General features: G+C 42.1%; 1 protein-coding gene across 7 annotated transcripts in view; it reads right to left on the bottom strand.

Annotated features, from left to right (window-relative positions):
- The window catches only part of NCALD (neurocalcin delta), a 405,737-nt gene that overhangs the window by 14,572 nt on the left and 366,411 nt on the right, over positions 1-24,754 (bottom strand). For all 7 annotated transcript variants that reach the window (XM_024756600.1, XM_024756597.1, XM_024756601.1 and 4 more), the window contains one exon: positions 3,568-3,964. In XM_024756600.1, coding sequence (XP_024612368.1) covers positions 3,568-3,945 — 378 coding nt within the window. In that variant the 5' untranslated portion in view covers positions 3,946-3,964. The remainder of the gene's footprint in view (positions 1-3,567; positions 3,965-24,754) is intronic.

Below are 24,754 nucleotides of genomic sequence, written 5' to 3'. Positions count from 1 at the left end.
TGTACAGTGGAGAAAGGACAGCCTCTTCAATAAGTGGTGCTGGGAAAACTGGACAGCAACATGTAAAAGTATGAGATTAGAACACTCCCTAACACCATACACAAAAATAAACTCAAGATGGATTAAAGACCTAAATATAAGGCTGGACACTATAAAACTCTTAGAGGAAAACATAGGCAGAACACTCTATGACATAAATCACAGCAAGATCCTTTTTGACCCACCTCCTAGAGAAATGAAAATAAAAACAAAAATAAACAAATGGGACCTAATGAAACTTCAAAGCTTTTGCACAGCAAAGGAAACCATAAACAAGATGAAAAAACAACCCTCAGAATGGGAGAAAATATTTGCAAATGAAGCAACTGACAAAGGATTAATCTCCAAAATTTACAAGCAGCTCATGCAGCTCAATAGCAAGAAAACAAACAGTGTGGGAAGCAGCCGCATAGCACAGGGAGATCAGCTCGGTGCTTTGTGACCACCTAGAGGGGTGGGATAGGGAGGGTGGGAGGGAGGGAGATGCAAGAGGGAAGAGATATGGGGATATATGTATATGTATAGCTGATTCACTTTGTTATAAAGCAGAAACTAACACACCATTGTAAAGCAATTATACTCCAATAAAGATGAAAAAAAAAAACCAAACTTAATGGGAGACTCTATTACTTTGTCCTTTGAATGGGAAATGACCTCCCTTTATTTTGCAGGGAAACGTCCTGTCACAGCTCCAGAAACCTCTATAGAATAATAGTAGTCAACATTTACTGAAGGATACCCATTGAGAGGCACTGTTCTAGGTACTCTACTTGTAATAAATGTTGAACCCTTACGGTTACTCTTGAGGCGGGTGCTATGATTGGTTCCAGTTCACAAATCATGAGAACAGTGTACAGAAAGGTTAAATAATTTACCCGAGGAAAAGAAGGAAAAGGAGATTGAAAAGGAGAGGGGCAAGGTGATATTGACCTGCTTTGCTCAGACAACCGCTCTCACATGCCAATTCTTCCCTTGACTCCCTCTTCATCTTTGTTTTGGATCCCGGTGATCAATTTTTGTCTAAGCCTGTGATTTTCATTCAATCATAAGAGTAAAGCAACACAGATTGTGTACTCCTACCCAATGACAGTCCTGTAGTTAAAACGTGTTCTTTCAAGGGTGCTAGTTACTTTCTGAGAACAGAAGGGGTCAGTTTCACTCTCTGTTCTTCCTGCATTCTCTCCCTGAGGTCCTGTTGATGGATCCCTAAGTTCATGTTCCCTCACCCCCAAGATCCCAGAGAGCATCTGAGCACTTGTGGTTCAATGCGCAACGCTACTCACATGCTCGCTGCCCCCTTCCTGAAACACAGCCTGTGCTGGGCTGGGTGTGGGTGCTCAGACCTGCCTCTGGCTGGGCTCAGGGACAGAGAACTGTGTGGGGCAGGAAGGATTCTCCTTCCTCTCTCTGGCTTAAGACTCATGAGAGATGGTTTTGATGCAATAATAAAATATTGGACCTGAATCATGTTCCTAAGTTTGTCACTTTAAAAAAACAAACACATGAATGTGAAAATGTTTGTGTAAGACTCTAAAAATAAATCTGCATATGGTTTTGCTTTTTCACCCAGATGTTGATATAACACAAAATTATTTTTTGGAAAAAGGAACATAACTGCGTTTGGACATACGTGGGAGACTGAATAATGGCCCCCCCAAGATGTGCATGTCCTAATCCCTGAAACCTGTGAATATATTACCTTACACAGTAAAAGGGACTTTGCAGATGTAATTATGTTAAGGATCTTGAGTTAGGGGGGATTATTCTGAATTATCTGGGGTGTCCTAGTGTACTCACAGGGTCTTTATGAGTGGAAGGGAGAAGCAGAATGAGATACCCAGGGGAATGGCAACGTTAGAAGAACTCAATCCACTGTTGCTGGCTTTGAAGATGGATATAAAAGGGCCACAAGCTAAGGACTGTTTCAAAAAGTAGGAAAGGCAAGGAAACAGATTTTCCTCTAAAACCTCCAGACAGAATGCAAGCTGCGGACACCTTGATTTTAGCCCAGTGAAACCGATTTCAGATCTCTGACCTCCAGAGCTGTAAGATAATAAACATGTGTTGTTTTAAGCCACTAAGTTTATGGCCCTTTGTTACAGCAGCCAATTGGTTTCCAAGAGGAAACCAATACCGTGTATTTCAGTGTTACAGAGTCCACAATAGAATCCTTGCTACCAATGCCAGGAAAAACAAAAGGATTCCAGTCTGTTACCACCACCAATATTCTGTGGATACCAAAATTACACCACAGAAAGCAACAATAAAGAAGAAAAACTAGAGAATTTATGGAGTTCCACCCTCCATTCATTGACAAGCCTCGATCTTCACCCTGACCACTTATTAGTATTTGCAGGTGAACATCAAGAATTTGCATTTTACATTAAATGGCTTGAATTTCTCATTCTTGGAGGGACAGAAGTTCAGCAAGGAATTTATGTGCGGACACTTGTAATCAAGCTGCAGTTTCACTTACTTTAACAAATAGAGCCTTAATTTCTGTATGATTCTGCCGGCCCACAGCCTGCCTCCATCTTATCACTTTCTAACAGGTATTTTCCCAGACACCTAAAAGACAATGCCGCCTCTGAAGCGATTGTAGCATCTGCAGATATGCATTCTCCTAAATGGTGCAGACCAGCTAGAACCAAACAGTGAGAATCCCCACAAAGGCACACAGCTTCTTGGGACAGTGACAAGGCCTGAGTGTGGACTTGCAAAGAAGAGGGCGTGGTGAAAGGAAAAACGACCCCTTTTCCTGTTCTGTTTGGGAAACTTACTCTGGGTGAGTGATTTGGGGAAATAAAATGGAGTGCTTCCTATTAAAATGATGGAGGCCTTGATTCTGCACTGTTTGTATCTCTGATGAGACAGAAGCTAGATTAGAGATCCCTACTTTTATTCAAGTGTCTAATAAAGTTGGAAATTAGTGATGGCAGTGATGATGAGCTTTTCTGTAAGGCTGGCATTGTGCTAAGCATTGAACATGGAGAGTCAGTCTAATCTTAAAACAATCCCACAGCAGTGGGCACTGCTGATAGTCCCATTTTACAGATAAGAACACTGAGGCTCGCTTGGGTTAAAGTCACAGAGGTAGTGACTGAAAGAGGCAGGATTTGAACCCAGGTCAGAGTTTGATCGTTAAACATCACTCCAGGCTCTGGGTCCAGGCAGGTCATTGCACTGAATAGATGGAGTGGCCACAGTGAGCATGACCAGCTGAAGAGTGCATGTCCCTCTGTAGGGAGGAGTCACCACAAAGCCCCAGGGCACCTATGCCAGGCAAGAACGTGGACCCAGTGTGGCCAGAGCTCCTGAGTTTCCAAGAGATACTAACCAATCTGCATGTTTATATGTAACCTCCCTGTTTTGTATATGGGTTCCACATTTTCAAAGACACTGGCTAGGCCAAATCAGTGCCCAGACGGACCACCCGTTTGCAACCTCTCCACTAAGCTGCACTGTGGACTTCCCAATTCTTACTGTGACTCATGACTCTTCTCTTTGTAAAGGGCAAGGTCCACGTACCTGCACAATCTCGAGCATTTCTGCCTTGCTGATGTAGCCATTCCCATCCAGGTCATACATGCTGAAGGCCCATTTCAGCTTCTGCTCCAGCTTCCCCCTTGACGTTACACTCAGGGCTATGATAAATTCTCTAAAGTCTATTGTCCCATCTCCATTGGCATCGAAGGTGCGAAAGACGTGCTCTGCAAATTTGGAAGCATCCCCATAAGGGAAAAAGTTCCCGTAAATTTTCTTAAACTCCTCCATTGACAAATGTCCACTGGGGCAGTCTCTTAAGAAGCCTTTATACCATTCCTGGATCTCGTGCTCTGTAAAATCTGTGCTTTCCAGCAAGTCCTGCATGACCTCTGGGCGTAGCTTGCTGTTCTGTTTCCCCATCTTGGTAGCAAGAATTCAGCTGCAGATAAAAAAGAATATAGTATATATAGTTTTTTAAACCTGTTCTTTAGAGGCGCATTTTACAATCTGTGATTGTTCCTTTGGGAAAAAGAAATAAACTGTTAGTCCAGTAACATTGTCTAGGGTTTTCCAACTTTCTGGTCAGCCAGACAAAATGTTGAAAGACGGGCAGGCAGAAGATGCACAGAAGAACACTATCACGGACCAGAAAACTGATATTTCTTCTACACAGAGCCACCCTAAAAACAGGAGACTTATAATGAAAAAGAGAGAGAGAGAGGGGATTAATTGGTTACTTAGTTCTGCCTTATCTATCTGCAAGAGGTTAAGCCTGGCTTTAAAAAGACTGGGGTTCTAACACCCAATCCAACTATTAGCAGGGAGAATTAAAGGAAAGGAACAAAAGAGAGCGAGCAAAAGAGATAATTTCGCACGTTTTAGACAACTGCAAATAAAGTGCTTGGGTACCTTCTGAATATTATAAACACAGACATGAGTAATTCCATTAAATGCCACCAAGCTTGGTCAGTTGTTTAAATCCAAAGTCAAATCACTGTCAACATTGCGTTAGATGGTAAAGATGATGTTTCATAAAGTTGTTTATGTCCTATGATTGTGGCTTATGAAATGGGCCAAATTTTCCTTTTTAAAATACAAATAACTTCATATTTTCTTATCATAATAGTAGCACATCCATAGTAAAATACTTAAACAACACAGTGATGCATAAAGACAAAGTTAGCATCATTTCAAACCTTAACACTTAAGAGATAACCACCACCAGCATTTCGGTGTGTGTCCTTCTAGATTTTATGTATGCGTCCTTATCTAAATATGCTATTAATAAATGTTTTAATACATTTACATTTAATATATTTACAATTTAATACATTTCAAAAAACAAGAATATATACCCTTTGTTACATATTTTAAAACTTAATATAATGTGGGGAATAAAAGGCAACTTTTATTAGATGGGGAAAAAACCTGTAATTATCATCTTCCCACTCACAGAGCTATTCAACATTAACCGAGTGCCATATACCAGGTATGCTTCTAGCGCTGTGAATGCAAAGAGTAAGATGTGTCCCCTCCTCCTTAAGGGGTACCCAGTTGTGTATTTATGGAGGTGGTAGTGGCAGTAAGAGGACAACACAATAAAAATTCAAAACATGTTATCAGGGGAATGGACATGGTGCAGTGAGAGTACATAGAAAGGACACTCAAGCCAAAAGGGGACATGGGTGCTATCAGGGAAGCTTTCTTGGAGGAGGTGATATCTGAGCTTAGTTCTCATGTCCAAAGTCTTATGATTTAAGCATGGTTAAGGTAAATCCCTTTTAATAAAGGGGCTCTGCACTTATATTTTACATTTTTCTTGTATTGGAAACATAGAATATATAAAAGATAACACATCCCCATTTTAATAATGATTCCCAGTTTCTTTGAGATTTTCACTTTGTGGTGTTTGTTTATGTCTGCCTCCCTCCCACTGCAGGGTGAGCTCCTTGAGATGTAGTCTTGTTGAAGTTACTTTGTCTCTCTAGGGCCCATCACAAATAACATTGGGTGAGTTAATGAATGAAGAAACGACTGATAGACAGATAAATAATTACAATGTGGAAATATGCAATAACCTTCTTGGAAAAGGAGTCTTTCTGCCCCAAAGATGAGGCCCTGGCTTTCATACGGTTATTTGAGACACTAAAGGTATTTGGTAGTTAAGACTTGTTCTTGGGGTCTCTTTTGCCCACTAATTTTATTGAGATCTAATTGTCATAGAGCACGGAATAAGTTTGAGGTATATGACATAAGACCTGATATATGTATATACTGGGAAATGATCACCAGAATAAGTCTAGTTAACATCCATCACCTCACATACCTACAGAATTTGTTTCTTCTGATGAGAACTTTTAAGATCTATTCTCCTAGTAACTTTTAAATATACAACACAATACTGTTAACTATAGTCACCATGCTGTACACTGCATCCCCAGAACTTATGTATCTTACACTGTAACTGGAAGTTTGTACTTGCTGACCACCTTCACTCGATTCCCCCTCCCCCCGCTTTGGGATCTCTTAGATTGAATTGCCTGTGTACCTGTCTGCTGCCCCCACTAACAATAAACTTCTTGAGGGCAGGGTTTGCATCTCACACTGCTCAAATTCTTTGTTATATCCGCAGTTCAGGAAATGACAAACATCTTTATTAGTTGCCAAGTTGATTGCTTTTGTTTTCTGAGTTCTCATTGAAGGCAGAACCGGCCCACTCTGGCTCTGAGGAAGGCATCCCCCGAAGGGTAGCGTGACAGAGCTTCCTCCCTATTAGCAGGACCAACAGTTGCCCGTGAGAATTTATTTACTTTCAAAGGTGCCCCTTTACGCAGACAGGCAAATACCATTTTACGCAAGAGCAAAATTAAACTACAACTCCAAGCAGAGCACAAACAATTTATAAATTGAACCTTTCAATAACTTTCACTTCCCTCTCGTGTCCCGTTTTTTTTTTCTCCTGGAGGAAAAAAAGAAAAGTTGGAGAGGCTGGTTTCTATTAGAATTTTAAAACTGTCATTTAGTTGCTAAGTTGGCAATTTGCCTGAGGCAAGAATTCAGAAACATGAGGTAATACATAATACATGGATTTACAGAGCTCCGAAACATTTTCTGGAATTTACAAGTAATTTTGAGTTTTCCTTTTGGTGAGTTCTTTAGAGGATAGCCCTTTGGTGTGGTATTCAATCAAATCACTGTTAGAATACTTTGGTTCCGTGCAAATTACCGAGTGCAAGGCCTTGGGAAAAAAAAATGCCACTTTGATATTTAAATCCACTCTCTTAAAGAATGATTTATTTCCCAGGATATATAAAAAACTGTTTCTTCAAAACCGAACTGAAGCTCCCTTCCCAACATTTAAAAAGTGCTTCTCATTTATTAGCTGGTTTTGCCCTAGAAACAAATTGCCTCTACATTTTGGCTAAGACTCCCACTGACACTGATCTGTGTGCAGCTATTTTTCCGGTAAACAGTAATTAAACCACATTTACAAATTCATTAGCACAGACAGGCCATAACACAAACAAGGCAGAAGAGCATGGAATAAGTTATCTGGGAAGCGGGTGTTTGTAGTCCAGAACGTGTTTCTGTAGATAACTACACACACTTTACTAAGTATGATGTCTGAACTTGAGAAAACCATCTGGACTTGGTTAGGCTGTATGACAGAAATCTCCGGGGACACAGGATGGCATTTCATTCTTTGAGGGAGGAAGGGAAAGATAGAAAAATGCCTGACAATACCTTTTTTTCTTTGGAAGACAGGAATTTCTGCTGTTTGAGTTGAAGAGGGGGGAAAAAATAACATTAAGGGAAATGCTACATTAATTAGCAGTCAAGAAAACAAATCATCTGGAGACAGAAGTTGCACCTCAGGTCACATCCTTTTAATCACTCCATATTTGGTCATTAAAACATTTATCTTGTGCCAGTAGAACACAATGAGGAAAACTCAGGCCATGGAATAAAAATGCTTTTGGGTTCAAAGCCTGGCTTTACCCTTGACTAGCTCTCAGGTAATTCACTTAATTTCTTGGTGCACCTCAGTCTTCTCATCTGTGACATGAGTTCAGCTGTACAAGCTCATGTCTCACTGATTCTATGTGAGAATTAAACGAGACAGTCATATACGTAAAGCTCTGGCGTTGAGTCAAGGCCAGATGCTATGGTCAGTGAAAACTGCATCTTATTCTTGATGGCACTTCATACGTTATTCTATTGAACCTTCACAGCAACCCTGAGTGACGGCAGGGTAGCTTTCGCCATTTCATAAGCGAAAGAAAGGAAGGAAGGCAGGAAGGAAGGAAGGAAACTCTGAGAGGCAAAGTGACTTGTCTCAAGTTACACAGCTTTTGAATGAGAGAGCCAAGTGGGAAGCTTGATTTGCATGGGGCTGTCTACTGCTTTTTTTTCACTATGCCCTACTAGCTTCACAGATAAGCACACATAGAAATTAAGACAACAGTTCCATACGAAGTCAGAAAGAAGTAGTTAAGAGGGAAGAGACGACCTCCTATTAGAGCTCACCCATTCTACAAATACGGGCTAAGCGTCTACCAGGAGGGAGGCAAGGCTCAAGACACTGGAAATTCAGCAGGGAACAAACAGGCAAAGCTTCTGTTCTCATGCAGCTTACAGCCTAGTGGCAAGAGACAGACAATAAATAAGGTAAGTGAAATGTTAGAAGGAGATGTGCCATGGAGAAAAGTAAGGTGAGTGGGGAATGCCAGGAATGGGTGGGTAGGTGTTGACGTTTTAAATAAAAAGCCAGGGAAGGCCCCGTTAAGAAAGTGACCTTTGTAAAAGACCAGAGAGGGAAGGAGGTAGCCATGGAGATGACTGAGAGAAGACTATTACAGGCCGAGAAAACAGCAGATGAGAAGGGTCTACACAGGGAATATGCTTATTAGCACGCCCAAGGACAGGGCTGGAGCAAGGGTGCGAGGAAAGGAAGGAGATGAGATCAGAAGAGTAATGAGGATCAGAATGTGGGACCAGGAAGTAACTGGCTTATACTCTGAGGGAGAGGCAGCCACCGCAGGATTTTTAGCAGAGGAATGATAGGAGTGATTTATATTCTAACAGGATCACTCTGGCTGCTGTGTTGAGAGAAAGCTAAAGAAAGGTAAGAGCAGCGGTGAGAAGACCAGTTAGGAGGCCACCGCAATGACCCAGGCAAGAGATGGCGCAACCAGGGTAGCAGTGGAAGATGTGAGACTTAGTGGGATTCTGGACACAGCTTGAAGGTATAGTCAATAGGATTAGTTGACGGTTCAGCTGTAGGGTGTGGAAAAAAAAAGACGAACAGTAAAGGATGAAGTTGACATTTACTGAACTAAGAAAAATGCAGGAAAAGCAGGGGTTTGGGGTGAGGCAGGGGGCATGGGTATCAGTGCTAAGTTAGTTGTGCATGTGTTAGCTCTGATATGCTTATCATACATTTGATTGGAGATGTTGAGCAGGTAGTTGGATGTGTCTAAAGTTAGAGAAAGAGGTCCAGGGAGGCAATATAAATTTGGGAGTCATCAGTAGATAGATAGTCTTCATAGCAAAAGACAGGATGAGAATGCCAAGGAAGTGAATGTGGATGGAAAAGAGAAGGGGATAAGGACTGAGTCCTCCGTCGTCCTGCCGTTTAGAATCTGAAAGAGGAGAAGGAACCAGCCGGGGAGGATGATGGGGATGGGCAGTGAGGGGGCAGGAAGACACAGAGACTGAAAATGTGCCCACTCCGTCGTGTGTCCTTCATGCCAGCTCGAGGGGGCACACGGAAGTGCTCAAAGCAGCGGCACAGTGAGGACTGAGGCTCTTGGTTTCCTCTCTGAATCCTGTGCTCACTCCCCCACCCCAGCCTCTCCCGTCTCCGTAAAGGACATCAGCTTCCACCCAGCTGTTCACTCCAAACCCCTGGGGCTCACCTATGATTCCTTGCACTTTTGTTCCAACAGCAGGTGCTGTCTAAACTTGCCTCTGTCTCTAAAACTGGTCTCAGATACACTCATTCTCACCACCTCCACTGTCAAACCTCAGTCTGAACCATCATCGCCTCCTTCCTGAATGTCTACAATGCCCTCCTCACTGGCTTCTCACTCTTGACTCTTGTCTTCCTTCTCCCTACCTGGCCCCGATCTGCTCTCCATTCAGCTCCCCAGAATGACCTTTAAAAAACACAAAACAGACCAGGTCACTCCTCTGCTTAAAGCTCCATATGGGCTTCCTAACACACTGAGAAGAAAATCCAGACTCCCTCCTTTGGCCCACAAGGCTCTGTGGAAGCTGGCCCTGGCCATCCCTGACTTCTTCTCAGGCCCCCTGCCCACGTACCCTGGCCTCCTGCACGCTCCAGCTTTTACCTCTTAAGGGCTTCTGCTTCAGGGCATTGAAGAATACTTTTAAATAGCAATTGGGTCCTCACCCTTTCGTTTAAATACCCCGTAAGATCTACCTACCTACCTATCTATCTATCTACTATAAAATATATATAACATATATCATATACAATATACATTAATTTCTGCTGAATCTCAACTGCATTTCATTAAATGAAATACATGTGGTATTCTATTAAACGTCAGCATTCTGTTACTCAGTAGTTTAATCTGAGCTGGGCAATGTGAAAGTTCCCAACTTATTTTGGGAAATATAAGTCACATCCAGTCGCTCCGTGTCCAAAAAATAAATCTGGGGTTAATAATGACCATGGATGAAAAAGGAAAAATATACAAGACACCAAACCACCAACAAAGAACCATGCACAGGAATCTAAACTATGAAGTTAACTTTCCATCTAAAAAGAACTAAAAAAGGAATAGCTCCTAAAAATGATGCCACAGGGAAAGGAAATGGTGAGTAGGGAACAACCTTTTGGAATGCATGTGCTCCCTTCTTTATATTTTGTACCTGTGGATTGGAAAGAGCTGCAGCATTTCATTTCTGTGATTCCCCATAACTCTGTGAGTTAATTCTTCAATGCCCAGAGTTAGATTTTCCAGGAAAAAATCCATAATTTACCCTGGACAGCCTGGTTAACTTCAGAGGAAGTCTCAATGCAAAGTGCACTGAGGTCTCCTAAAATGGAATAGACAAGAAGCTAGCAGCTAAAGTCACGTTTAGCAGCAACAAGGAACACAGAGCCCACAGTGGTTTCCGAAAGAGGCCGGGTTAATTAAAACGTTTGCCTGTTTGGAACATGTAACCTTGTCCTCTAAGAGTTGCTTTGAATTTTCAACCAATGGAATGTCTAAATTATGAAAACATAACTGAAAAAAAGTTCCTAAAATGTAAGGAAGAAAATGATAAAAGTTATAGGTTAATGGGAGGAAGTATTCATTTACCATCACTGGGACATCAGATGTTTTAGCCATGTGAATTTTACAGGTGGCTAAAATCCAGCAAATTCATTTCAAGGTCAGTTGTCCTTAATTCTCACTGAAAAAAAAAAAGACTAAATAAAAACCTGAAGAGCACACTGTTTCAGAAATTTCTCTTCAATGGAACTTTCCTTTCAGTGGAAGTCTGAAAGGAGACCATGTATATAAACTGGCATATTTACATATAGTGGGGAAATTAGGAAATGAAACACAGTGGTGCATAGAGGGGAAAAAAATTAAAACATTACCGAGGGAGAACCGAAGTTATGTAATAATCTCGCTAACTTAGTTGCCTCGACCAAAGAATGTTCTCTCCTCCAGCCTCTGGTAAGATGAGCTCATATAAGGGAGCAAAATGTGCTCCCTACCTCCTCATGTGGATCACAAGATGGCTTTGCTGGAACTGCTTGAACTATGTCACAAAGCCACTGCTTGCAGGGAGGCCTTCTTCCCAATGAGGACTGGGTGTTCGGACCCACATCTCCTGATTGTGGGGTCATACCTGTGCTCCTGGTCACACCCCTGCACTCACTCCCCCTGCAGAGAGGTGATGGGGTTTGAGATGAGAACTTAACTGGTACAAAATAGATAGGGAGCAGAAGGCTCTCTAGAAACAAATCCACTCTGCCTTCTGCCTTCCGCAGGCTCTGAGATAAAGCCCGGGAAACCCATCTGGTCTTCCCAGGGTGAGTAGGGCTTATGGTCTCTGAAATATCTGGGCCTTTGTTCTAGAGAGCCTGAAGTTCAGACTGAGAGGGCCTGGCTTTGGGCTCTCTTCCAAGTTTTATTTTTCCATAAAAAATAAAGTACAACCCATATTACTGCCAATAAAACATATATTTCTGATAGACTCTTTAGAGAACATTACCCAACAACAACCCTTTCCTTTGTTTCCCAAAATGGGAACGATCATTTTTAGTTTTGCTGACTGCCACAGTGCTACATTATTATTATTATAAAAAATGTAAGTAATAAAGGGATATCGAAACTAGAATGTGAACACCCTCGCTCTGATCCAGTAGTACTCCATAAGAAATAACCACTATTAACAGTTTTATATATGCATATATATGTATATATATATATATATATCATATTAGACATTTAAATGCACATATATGAAATCTGTACACTCTAACCATGAAGAGGATCATTTTCACTTAAAAGTATATTGTGGGCATTCTTCCATGTTATACATATGGATGTACCTCATCTTTTCAAATTGCTGAATTTTGATTGATTGATTGATTGAACAGACAGTATTGAGCACTGACCTTGGGCCAAGCATTGAATTGGGTAGCTGACAGAATAATTAGTGACATGAGGCTTACAGCCCATTGCATGACATTTATTTAACTAATCCCCCTTGAAGGCAATTTCGGTTGATTCCACTTTTCTTTCATTCCCTTGGCATCTACCTTAGTCATGGTTCCTGGATTCCTTCGGTAGTAATTATTACAAACATGTTATTGATGTCTCTGACAAGTACCATGATCTCTAGACTCTCCCTTATAAATTCTCCAACAAGCCATTTTCCTCTAGAGCCTTTATATGCTAACCGTGCATTTTGTAAGAGTTTATACACCAGCTAGGATTAGAACTGAATTAGAATTGAAACTGGACTTGGAATTGCACACCACCCCCTCTGCCTGTGTCACAGGCACACACACACAAATTTGGCATTAGCTATTTCTAGTACCTAGGAGGCCATGTCCACCCTGTCACTACTGCCACCACGTGAATGCCCCCTCTCTCATTTCAGCCTGAAGAGCTATTTTACCCAAACAGCACTCTAAATCCTCTGTGGCTTAATACTCAACTCCTGACTTTTCATGCCCACTCCTTTCCCCCCACTTCAAGTCTCGCTAATGGCTGACTCCCACGCCCCACCCACTCCTAGATTGCTGGCAATTGGAGGTGAACTTACATTGCATGCTTAAAGTGCCCTTAAGTTAAGTGGCCTTGAGTAAATGGACAGGGGCCATACTAAACTACATGCAGAAACTACAAAGCTGATCCAGAGAAAGAAACTGTTGGAGTGCCTGAAGTCAAGGTCTTCGGATGAAGTGTATGTGTCCCCTTGCCATCAGTGCACGTGGCCATCAGGCCACTGCCTCAGAGCTGCCTGTCCGGGCCACCTCGTGGCAGATGCTAGGTCAGGGCCAGCTGCAGGGAGGAAAAGAGGGGGAAGCTCTGAGGGCCCTCAACAATTCTCCAGGGCTGCCACAGGTTAAGACCCTACCTTGGCTGACTTCCATGGAATTCCTATTTTGATAAATTTCTGCTTAGCTAAATGTACTAAATATTCTCTTAGTTATTTATTTATTTGGCCATGCTGTGCAGCATGTGGGATCTCAGTTCCCTGAGCAGGGATCAAACCTGTGCCCCCTGCAGTGGAAGTGTGGAGTCCTAACCACTGGACCACACGGGAAGTCCAATATTCTCTTATTTAAAAGACAGGAAGTACTACTTCGGGTTTTGATGAAATTGTAAAGCAGAAGAGTGAGCCATCACGGACTCAGGAGGGCAAATAGATCAGCTATGGGGATCCAGGCCTCATCATGTAATCAGCAGCCAGAGAGGCACAAGAGAAGCTCAAGTGTCCATTTTTAGACATTCTCCAGGGGCCACAAATGCATTTAGCTAATTGATACAAGCCCCTCCACAGAGTCTAAGAATAGTTTATAATTCTTTTTTATTTATTCAGCAAGCATGTGCTTAACATCTACTGTTTCCTGGCTTAAAATGAGTATTCCTACAAAAATAGCATCCTACATAAGATAGAGAAAGGAAGGGAGGGAGGCTGGTATTCTGGTTGCAGCTCAGAGTATTTGCATTAATATTTTATTTTTACAATTTTTTGCAGTTTTGTTGGTGAGAGGGATATTATATCTTGGTTTTACTCCACGGGGCTTAAGAAGCTCACCATCATGACAAATTCATGCAGCTCGTGGTCCCAGGGGAGGAGCGTGGGAACCACCCTCCCACTCTCATCCCGTCCACATCTCTGGCTGGATCACTTCTGGTATTCGAATGCTTCTGTTGGAAGGTGGTGATCAATCAATCTCTATCCTGGCCAATGTGGCTAAAATATTAACGTTTATCCATCAAACTTATAGTACAGGTCAGAAGTACAACAATTGGCTGACAAGGAGAGACTGCGAAGTAACTTCTTTTAACCTCTTGCACCTTTTGTGTCCTCCAGCGAGGCGTGTGGAAAGAGAATTGGACTTGGTAGCAAAGGAACTGAATTAAAGTCCTTATTATAATACAGTGTTATGTGACCTTGGGAAAGTCATTTGACCTCTCTAAGGGTCTCATTCTTCTACAGTAAAATAGACGTAGTAACACCTCTCTCATGGGGCTGTTTGGTGAGAAAACAGGAAATGAGAAAAAGGAATCCCGATGAGTGAGGAAAAACTCAGTATTGTGTCTGGCATCTAGCAGGTGCTCAGTAAACACTGACTATTAATCTGAATGAGATAAGGATTCAGTTTGGTGGGTTGCTTACAAAGATGAGCCCTCCAGAGTCATCCCCCTTTTTTCCATGAAGAATTAGAAAGAACAAGAGCAAGAATGTGACATGAGAAAGAAAGAGAACCACTGTTAGCTTCCTGCCTGACCCCCCTTGGATCACTTGCCAGATGTGAAAGACATTTGTGGGTTTGCACCCAGAGAGGACTCCTGCCAGACCCCTGGCTGAATGTTTTCCTTGCATAGAAGGCATTATTTTAACCAGAAATTAAGCAAAGAGGTCCCATTGGAGAAGCAGCTGATGGAGAGCAGGACACTGTTTCTTTCTCTGGTCTTCCCTCCTGAGGCTGGGAAGTGGGGTTGGGGCAGAATCAGTGCAGGCTCAGAGAAGACCCATGGCGAATCGGCCTTCCAGCAATGGGATGGTCCTACTGCTCTAAGGAGGACTTACAACCCATTCTCAGAGTCTGGCTGGACAAGAATGCTATTTTCAGAACAAACTGGATTCAAATTGGTACCACTAACAAACATCGGGTATCAATGACTCACCAAATCAATTCTTCTCTACCTGGGGTAAGAAATGATTCTCCGTTGTTTTATTACTTTTTTAAAACCATCTTTTCTAAGATCAGAGGTGAAAAAGAGGAATAAACCGGTTTAAAAAAAACTCCATTTATCATTAGGGGGAAAAAAACAGCCATAGGAAAATCCTTGTCTCTCAACTTATTTCCAATTAGTGCTGCCATTTCTTAATGCAGAACTTCATCATCTCCCACCTGAATTCAGAAATGTTAACTGCTCTCCAGGCTTAAGGCTCTGCATCTGATCATGTCATGTTATTTCTCAAAAATCTTCCATGTTCCGTATTGATGACAGATTAAAGGCTAAAGCCCACAGCTTGGTCCTCAGGGCCCTTCCAGGTTGCATCCCAACCTCATCAGAACCACCGAATTCGTCACTCTATCCTGAACTTGACACACACTTTTATTTCCACTCCAATCCTCACATTGGTCCAGGGAATGAAGCTTATGAGAGAATAAACTTAAAACCCTTTGTAAACATTGAAGTGTTTCCCAATAGTCAATATTATAACCATGAGTCTCTCCTTCTCTACCTGTTGAAATCTTACTTGGTGTCAGGTGGAGATTATTACTTCCTACATTCAGCTGCCCTTTCTCTTCTAAGTGAGCACTAAGCGTATCTATGGAGTTTTGTTGGCATGTCTCTTTACAGCTCTGAGAACGACGCTGGCATGTGGTAGATGCCTAAGAAACGATGGATCTATTCCACTGAGCTTATTTTCTACTGACCTTAAAGAGTATTACATTGCTTGTGTCACTTTAAAGAATTCCACTAATATTTAAAGAATGCCAAGGGTATGCAGGGCGCTACACCAGCGACCCAATGCCACAAATTGAAATAAAGCATAGCCCCTTCTTGCATGTTTACAGGGCTTTCACATATACTGTTTCAGCAGATCCTTGAAATATCGTGAGAAAGGAAGGGGCAAGATCAATTACTTATATTAAAGAAATTGAGGGTGATGATATAAGTATTTCCCCAAGGTACCATGGCTGATAAGTTTCAAAGGTGGATGTAGGACACAGAGTTTCGTCCTCTGTCCACTCAGCACAGCACCTCGTGGTGGAAAACAGAGCAAAGCCTCAGGGGGTATGTTGCCAAGTGTTGGTCTGTGTGCTTAAGAAAAGCCTTCCTGTCTAGCTATTTACACTCTGCCTACTATTTCCATTTCTTGTTAAGAGAAAATGAAAATGGAAGCTTAATCTGAAAAGAGGGAAGGTGAAAATATATCCACAACGTGATAAAAATGCAACAAATTCAAACAAAGGATCCCCACCAGCTCTGAAAGAGGTTCTGTGTCCAACTAGGCGAGCCCCTCCTTGTTTAGACTGTGTGTGTGCCTGGGAGAGTTTTCTAACTTATCTTGCACACCCACCTGCCCCCTTGCCAGTGGGGACGCCCTAAGCTTTTCCCTATTTCTAAATTTCGACAGCAGTGGGTCACTTCTATGGAGCTACCGTTTTCTCCCTCTATATTCTCTTACATTATAGCAAACATTTAAAAACAATGTAGAATCAGTGCAAAAAAATGTTTTCAAAATATTCTAAAGTTGTTCCGAAAAGCTGGCAGCGTTTTCCTGGCATGTCACTACCGGGGTGGGGTTGGCGGAAGTCATATCAGGTAGACGTCACACTGGCTAATGCGGCAAGGACAGCAGAGGCAGCATCCTGCACTCCACGCCCTGCACATGCACAAACACCCACATCGCGGTACCTGTGCTGGCAAACCACAGCGTGCCCCGACTTCAGCAGAAGACGTTGTAAAGAAAATTACGTTCTGCCTTTTCCTGAATAATGCGACTTCTGCCCTTTTCTATTTTATCTTGCAGCACCAAAGGGCTTATTAGTACACATAGCTTAGTAGTTATGGCGGCAGCAAATACAGCCTCAGTGTGAAGCTGCCGAGATGAACTAAAGAGAGGAGACTGTTGGGCTATGCATTCATCATGTGTAGCTAGCAAAACGCCTTACATTTATGAAACAGGCAAGCAGTGTGGACTCAGAAGCACCAATGGAATCGTATAACAAACGGCTGGAACTGACAACCTAAATCTTTCTCATTGTTAACACATCCAAAGATTCAAATATGCCTACTCTTACATAAAATTTGGGCTTTATGAGTTGGGTTGCAACAAAAACGGTTATAGTAAAAAAATAATGAAAATCTCAAATTTATCCAATAATTTTATTGAAAGAGAAAGCAATAATGGGAGAGTGTTGTATTATATGTAACTATTCTATTTGAATAATGAGGAAGATAAATTTGCCAGTACTCCTCTTTCCCTTCACTAATGAATTATACGATGTACAACAGTATATAAAATGATACAGAACATTATCCCAATCCTCTGAGCTGATCGCTTGTTTCTTTAGAGCAGCATTTTCTATTATAAGAAAATTATGCAAAATTAGAATTTGATTGTATTCGTACAGGAAGTAATAGTACAAGAACACAGAAGTGAAGTAAAAGCATTAGAATTAACACACTTCAGTAATCAAAACTGAGTTGGATCCACTTTAAAATAAAAAAGACAAACATCTAAATTTTTTTTTTTGGATTTTGAATTTTACTTGTTTTTTTATACTGCAGTTTCTTATTAGTCATCCATTTTATACACATCAGTGTATACATGTCAATCCCAATCGCCCAATTCATTTCACAACCACCCCCCACCCCCCTGCCGCTTTTCCCCCTTGGTGTCCATATGTTTGTTCTCTACATCTGTGTCTCAATTTCTGCCCTGCAAACTGGTTCATCTGTACCATTTTTCTAGGTTCACATATATGCATTAACATACGATATTTGTTTTTCTCTTTCTGACTGACTTCACTCTGTATGACAGTCTCTAGATCCATCCACGTCTCTACAAATGACCCAATATCGTTCCTTTTTATGGCTGAGTAATATTCCATTGCATATATGTATCACATCTTCTTTATCCATTCGTCTGTCGATGGGCATTTAGGTTGCTACCATGACCTGGCTATTGTAAATAGTGCTGCAATGAACATTGGGGTGCATGTATCTTTTTGAATTATGGCTTTCTCTGGATATATGCCCAGTAGTGGGATTGCTGGGTCACATGGTAATTCTATTTTTAGTTTTTTAGGGAACCTCCATACTGTTCTCCATAGTGGCTGTATCAATTTACATTCCCACCAACAGTGCAAGAGGGTTCCCTTTTCTCCACACCCTCTCCAGCATTTCAAACATCTAAATTTCAACAGTGGTATGCATGTAGTTTAAATCATTTCTTTCATTTAGATTACAAGAATCTTAAATATGCATTAAAAGGTATACTTTTAAATGTTTAAATTTATCCCCAATAGATCAAATAATGCAATTGAGAAGTTAGAACGAACACTATTCCTAGAATAAAATTGTGAGCTGTGTATACAGGAAAAGCTTGGAGTAATGTCTTTACTCAAGGAGATCCCAATTCCTTTTGAATTACTTCACAAGAATTTCCTGAGAGTGCACTATGCGCCTGGGACTGTCCAAGACAGTGGATTCAAATAATTATTATATAGGATGAAATGGCAGGGAGACTGGTCAGCTGGTAAACCAGATAGACTATGATTTCACATAAAAGACATGGTCTCTATACTCAAGGAGCATAATCTAAACAAGGTAATCACGTATCACACATAAACCATGAGGGTAGGTGTTCTTTTCACTGTGGGATTGGGTTAAGAAGTATCTAGAATGACTGAATTTCGCCTATAACCCTACCCATGAAAAGAGGCAAAGGTGGCTCTGTGGTCACATGGGAAGTGAATACAGGTGACACAAAGAGAAAGTGATGCTTTTCTCTTGAAACTTCTCTGCCCCTCATTCCTCTGACTCCCTCAAATAACACCGTGCTGTGAGTGACACTACAAATCCTGAGGCTGTTTTCATTAGTCACAGTTACCAGAAGAAACAGGATGACAATAAACTAATCTCTTCTTGGATTTGTGAGGGCATCATATCAGATTCGAATTATAAAAACACCCTGAGGATGCAGCTAAAGGTAAAGCTCTGGACAAGCATCTCGAGACCAAGTTTTGTGTGAAATCTGCTCCTCTCTCCTTGGGTGGGAATGCAAGTGGGGTGAACAGAGGTTCCCTCTAACTCTAGGAATAACAACAGTAAGTGGGAAAGGATCCCTTGGAATGAGGTGTTGGATGGGAAATCACAGAGGTGGCGTGGGGCGTGTGTCCTCACTTAACTCCCGAGAGAAGGCAGGAAGACTGAAATGCAAAGAGCACGTGGCATTGACTTGGAAGAAGTACCCATATGTCTTCCAAGGAGGATACAATTTGTTGGTGGAAGGATCAAAGACCCAGCAAGGCTCAGTCCCTGAACCACCACTCCACTTCCATGTCCCCTTTCTCCCTTCCTCAACTCCCACCATCCTTGGCATTCAGGGTCCTCACAATCCTCCTCCATGCAACCTTCTTTCTGCCATGCTCACCTCATCCCACCAGTGTTCACCTGCTGCAAGCAGTGTAGCACGGCAGTTGTGAGCTACGTTTATTTAGACCTCAACTGGAATCCTAGCTCTGCTTTGCCAGCTGAATATCTCTTACCACCACCTCTTCCCAGAGCCAAAAAAAAAGTTAGCGTTTTGAAACTGGAGCATTTTAAACAATTCCATTTCCAAAGAGAATCATCATGGATTTACGTTTGCATAATTCAAACCTCACTTGGGTGTTTTTCATGGTCACAGAAACAACCCCAAAGTAACAGAGAAGCTCCAACGCTAGCAAGACAGAGCGTGCTTGCAGACTTTAAAGTGACTTTTTAAAAAAAGCTTCTCCCTATCAAGGTTTAAAAATCTTAGGGTCAAAGTTTCAGGCTGAGCAGGGATCCTGTTTCCTCCTAGTTTACCTACCACGTATCTTCATTGTTAAGGTCAAGCTCAGGAAAGACACTACCTGTGGGAAGTTCTACTAACCACGTGTCCCTATTGTGGAGGCAGGACACAGCAGTGTCTCCTGGCCTGTAATGTCTCATAGCACCTGTGGAAGATGACGCTATTTTCGCCACACCCTGGGGAGGGTGGCCTAGGCGCCTGTGCCACCCGGAGGGCTGAGGGATCAAAACCACCCCACCCATAGCTCACCCGTGGGCCCCATACCCAGGCTGAGAAGTCCTAACTTAAACGATCAAAGTAAAATTTAGTATTTGTAGAAAAGAGGACATCTCATGACTCCACTACGAATGCCCCACCACTGACTCCAAAGAACTCGGTTGCCTTCCTTCTGATTAAATCCACTTCACCATTTCAGCCTGTTCCATATTGCATAAAACACACATAAAGCCAGACTTGTGACGCTCACTCGTCACGTGCTAGCAAACAGCAGTTCCAATTATGTAGAAATGGACTTTGAAATTTGGTCACTGAAATTTAGGGGAAGACAATTCAGTCAACAGAATATTTTCTTTTCATCTCACAGCCTGACTCATGTGAGTCAAGTTTTCTTTCAACATACAAAATCAGATCTACTGAAAACAGAGAATACAGCACAGCAGTCTTTCTACGCACTGTGTAGTGGCTGGAGCTAATTAGAATCTTTTATAGCCAGGACTCAGTTAAAACAATTCTTCTGTGGGGAAAGACTTAATTACAAAGTGATATCACAGTGTAGTTAGTGAGTAGGCCCTGTTTTCCTAAGTCTGTTCTTTCCTTGCTCTTTGGGATTATCGCAATCACCTGCTATGTGATCAACCTCCAACTCATCGAGGTCCTCTTAGTGTCCCCAGGCCAATGATCACTCCCACATCGTTATGGTCACATGTCCACAGTATGCTAAAAGTACATTACTTCATTTAATCTCTGTAACAATCTTATGAGGGGGGAACAACGCACCCATTTCACAGATGAGGGCACTCGGTTTAAGGAGATTAAATAATTTCCCCCAGATCAGGCAGATAGTAAACGGTGGAGGCTGATTTGAATCCCCAGACTCCCAGGACCTGCTTTTACCTTAGGCAGCACTGTGTCATATTTAAAGAACAGCAGCTAGCGATGAAGAATAACCTTCACTGGTATAATGCTTGACAGTTTTACGAAGCACTTTCACATCCATTATTTTACTTAATCCTCCGCAATAACTCTGCAAACTATTATGATCCCCACTTTATAGGTAAGGAAATCGAGGCTCAGAGAGGGAAAGTCATTGAGCCAGAAATCTAGAGAAACTTCAGGTTTCCTAAGACAAGATGAAATTAGTTCAAAAACACTAACACACAATGAGGTTACATGATGGTAAGGAATGAACATGGACTTTGAGGTCAAAGATCTGAATTAGATTTTCTGCTCTGTCCCTTTGCAGTTAAGTGACCCCGAGCAAGGCATTTAACCTGTTGAGCCTCCATTTTGCATGGGTGAAACGGGCATGACAATAATATCTTATAAGGTATGGATCCAGTGAGGTACTGTGCGTAAAAATATTGTGTAAATTATCCAGTGCAATACGAATGTTAATAATAGCAACAGAACAAGAATAAAACTTGTGATGCTTAGAGTATGTTAGTGTTATTATGTGTTCATTTCAGCCTCTGCAGGATGCAAACACAAGAAGACACTCAAGGCAGACCTTCAAACAGCTCATGAGGATTCAGATTCTTGTGATGAGATCTCAAATTCAGGTCTTCAAATGCAAAGCACAGTATTTTTCCTGAACCTCTGCTAGGTGGACGTCACTGTCCTCTTTTCATCCACCAAAACCAATACCCCAAACCGTCATCATCGTGCACCTCTTTAACGTAATTTTCACATTACATTACATCTTCAATCCAATTTGTTTATTTAGATAAATTATTAATTTAGATAAACCTTTGAACATAATGACTACCTTGTTGTTAGCTACCATTCATTTCTCACTTGATCTTTCCTAAAATCCCACCCAAACATGCCAAAGCTGAGATGCTATGACCCCCTGAAGGAACTCCAACCTGGCTGTAGAGTAGTTCCCGTCATTCCAGTGGGTGTTAATGGGATAGGAGATCCATTTGAAGATAATGAATATGTGCTGAGGAATAGACACGACTCAACCTCAATTAAGTCAAGACTAACACAGCACCCAAAGCAGCCACCTCTACAATATCCAACTGAAGTTGTTCCAACAGGATCCAGCAAGAAGCACAGTTTAGACGCCTCTACTTCTGCAAGCCACTGAGGCATGTACTGTTGGATGCACACCAGCAGCTCTTTCCCTCTTCCACACCAGCGAAGCCTTGGTGTAGTTCTGATACCTCCTCCTCCCCACTGTAACTTGGGCAAACTCTGATTAGTCTAAGCCAACGATGGTGGTTGTATTCCTCTTGCACAGAAATGATTTGAGCAAGGCTTGAGCCTCAGTTTTGGCCAATGAAATGTTGAGTGGAAGGCTGCTAGAGGCCTTAAGGAGAGGCTTTCCTTGCTGATAAAACGGGAGCACAGGAAAAGAAAACAGCCTTTTCCCACAGTTCCATGTGATGGATGAATCTGCTGTGGTCATCTTGTGACCATAAAACATTAAGATGATGTGATACTGAGGATATGAGAAAAGAGAAAAATCCTTGATGACATTACTGAGCCAGTCATTGGGCTGTTGCCCAAAACTTTCAGTGGTGTGAGATAATAAATTTTCCCCGTGGCAAGTCACGGTTGGAGATTCTGAGCCTCACACCTGGAAGTGTCCTAACTGGGACACCAGGGGAACAACCACAGTTCTACAGCCATGTAGATTATTTCTTCCTCCTTAAGTCTATTTTCCAGGGGCCCCTATTCCCACTGGGCTTGGGGGAAAACGGCTATACACTAATAGTTGTATGAAAAAAAGCTCTGATTTGAAGGACTTGCCACCAGCAACTCCCAGCTTCCTCCTCCAATGAAATGAGATGTTCATTTCATGAAATACCCGAAAGGCATGGGTTTGACCCCAGAGTGTGAAGGAGGTCTGGTCAACTTCCTTTTTTTGTGTGTCCCAATGGCTTGTAAAAAAGTGAAGAAATGCCAAAACAGACTTCCAAAAATTGTGATGTACTCTTAAGTATTGATGTTTAGCAAATTATGCTTTTATAATACATGTAAAAATTCAAAGCACTTTAAATTATGCTATTTAGAAGTGAATTACAGGATTCATAAAGAATATTAAGTCATAGTGCATCATAGATGCTGTGGTCCAGGGACTCAATTAAAGTGGCATAATGAACTTCCCACCCATCAATCTCATCAGTCTAACTCTGTGAGTTAATGTGTAAACTTGACTGGAGACAATAATGACAAAAGTCTGAGTGTGTGGGCCTTTGTGAATATGAGGTAGTTTACTAAAAACGAACAAACAAACAAAAAACGTTTCCCCGTCTGCCTTCTATCTCACTCACTCTGGTTGGCTGCTGTGATTTTTTTGTTATTTACCATATTTCTATAGAGCACTCCCTATTAGACACTAACTCATTTGATACTCAGAACAACCCTCTGAAGGAGGTCCTACTATCCTCCTCATTTTACAGGTGAAGAAACTGAAACATAGAGAGGTTAAGTGAGTTATTCAAGACCACACATCTAATAAGTGGTTAAGTGGTGGAGCCAGGATTAAGATGAAGGGCCATAGCTCCAGAACTCATGTTCTTAACCAGTCCATTATGCAGTCTCTGTGCTGATACAACCGTAAAAGTATGGGGGTTAAGAGAAGTGAACCTGGAGGACAGAACGGGTAAGGCTCTTTCAAAGCCAGAGAGCATGTGAGACTTGTTGGTGTCACAGTATAATCATTGTGTAAGGTGGGTGTGGTCTCTTCTCCTTTCACCCTGAAGTGTGTGCACACGTGCACGTGCTCGTGTGTGTGTTCTGCACACCAGGCGTCAACGTAATCGTGTAGCAGCATTTGTCAGCGATGTGGGTTTACCTCCCTTTGCTCTTATAATCTCCTCAGTAAGACTTTTCAAAGCTATTGTTTTGCTCTGTAACAATTATTTCTAACCAGGCTTTGACTGCTGAGGAGAAAGAAGCCCTTAAAATAATTACATTATTCTGAAATAAGGTCATCTGTCTTTTTCTTTTAAAACAATTTTCATGTTATAATCACTTCAATTGTTTCTAGATTAGGATTCATAAACGGCTCTGCAGAATGGTTGGTCTCCATGGTCAGAAATGTTTCCCCAAAGAACCAAAACGAATTACTGGAAGAGACCTGACACAGGAGTCCATTCTCCCCACTGAACAGGACCCGGAAGAGGGCTGATGGGGGCAAGTGCTGCAGGGCCTTGTGGAACTCTTTCTGGGGCCAAGTTTGAAAAAAAGGAATATTATGGAATAACTGTTCGATCACAGACCACGGTGTCCAACAGATCTGGGTCCAAGTCCTGCTCTGCCACTCAGCTGTATGGCAGGCCATTTATGTGCAGTCCCAGAGCCTCGGCACTGTCTCCGGCAAAAGAGCAATAATAACGAGCGTGCGGTACACAAGAAACGTACATAAAGGGTCTTTACGTATACAGAGGGACGAGGAAAATTTGCCCTCCCTCTGCCTCTATTCGGGTCCCTCCCCAAGAAGCACTTACATCACTGGTTAAGTTTCCAGGCTACTAATTTGCCAGAAGCAAGGACTGCAGTTTGCTGAGGTCCAATGCCTTCCCCCTGCTTCTTGTTTTGCCCTGGCTCCAGAGACAAGCAGAGATCTCTGGCACTTTCTCCCTCATCCCTTCTGCTTACTCGTAGTGCAGAGACTATCCCTCCCGGCTTATAGCAGCTGGATGGTGGGGACACTGAGATTTGAGCCGAGAGGGTGGAGGAGGCCTCACTTGGGCCTTGAGCCTTCCACTCCGACCCA

Source organism: Neophocaena asiaeorientalis, unplaced genomic scaffold (genome assembly GCF_003031525.2).
Source record: "Neophocaena asiaeorientalis asiaeorientalis breed wild unplaced genomic scaffold, Neophocaena_asiaeorientalis_V1.1 scaffold29, whole genome shotgun sequence".
In the NCBI taxonomy this organism is placed as follows: Eukaryota; Metazoa; Chordata; class Mammalia; order Artiodactyla; family Phocoenidae; genus Neophocaena; species Neophocaena asiaeorientalis.
Note: the sequence above shows the minus strand (reverse complement) of the source record. Positions and strands in the feature narration are given on the sequence as shown.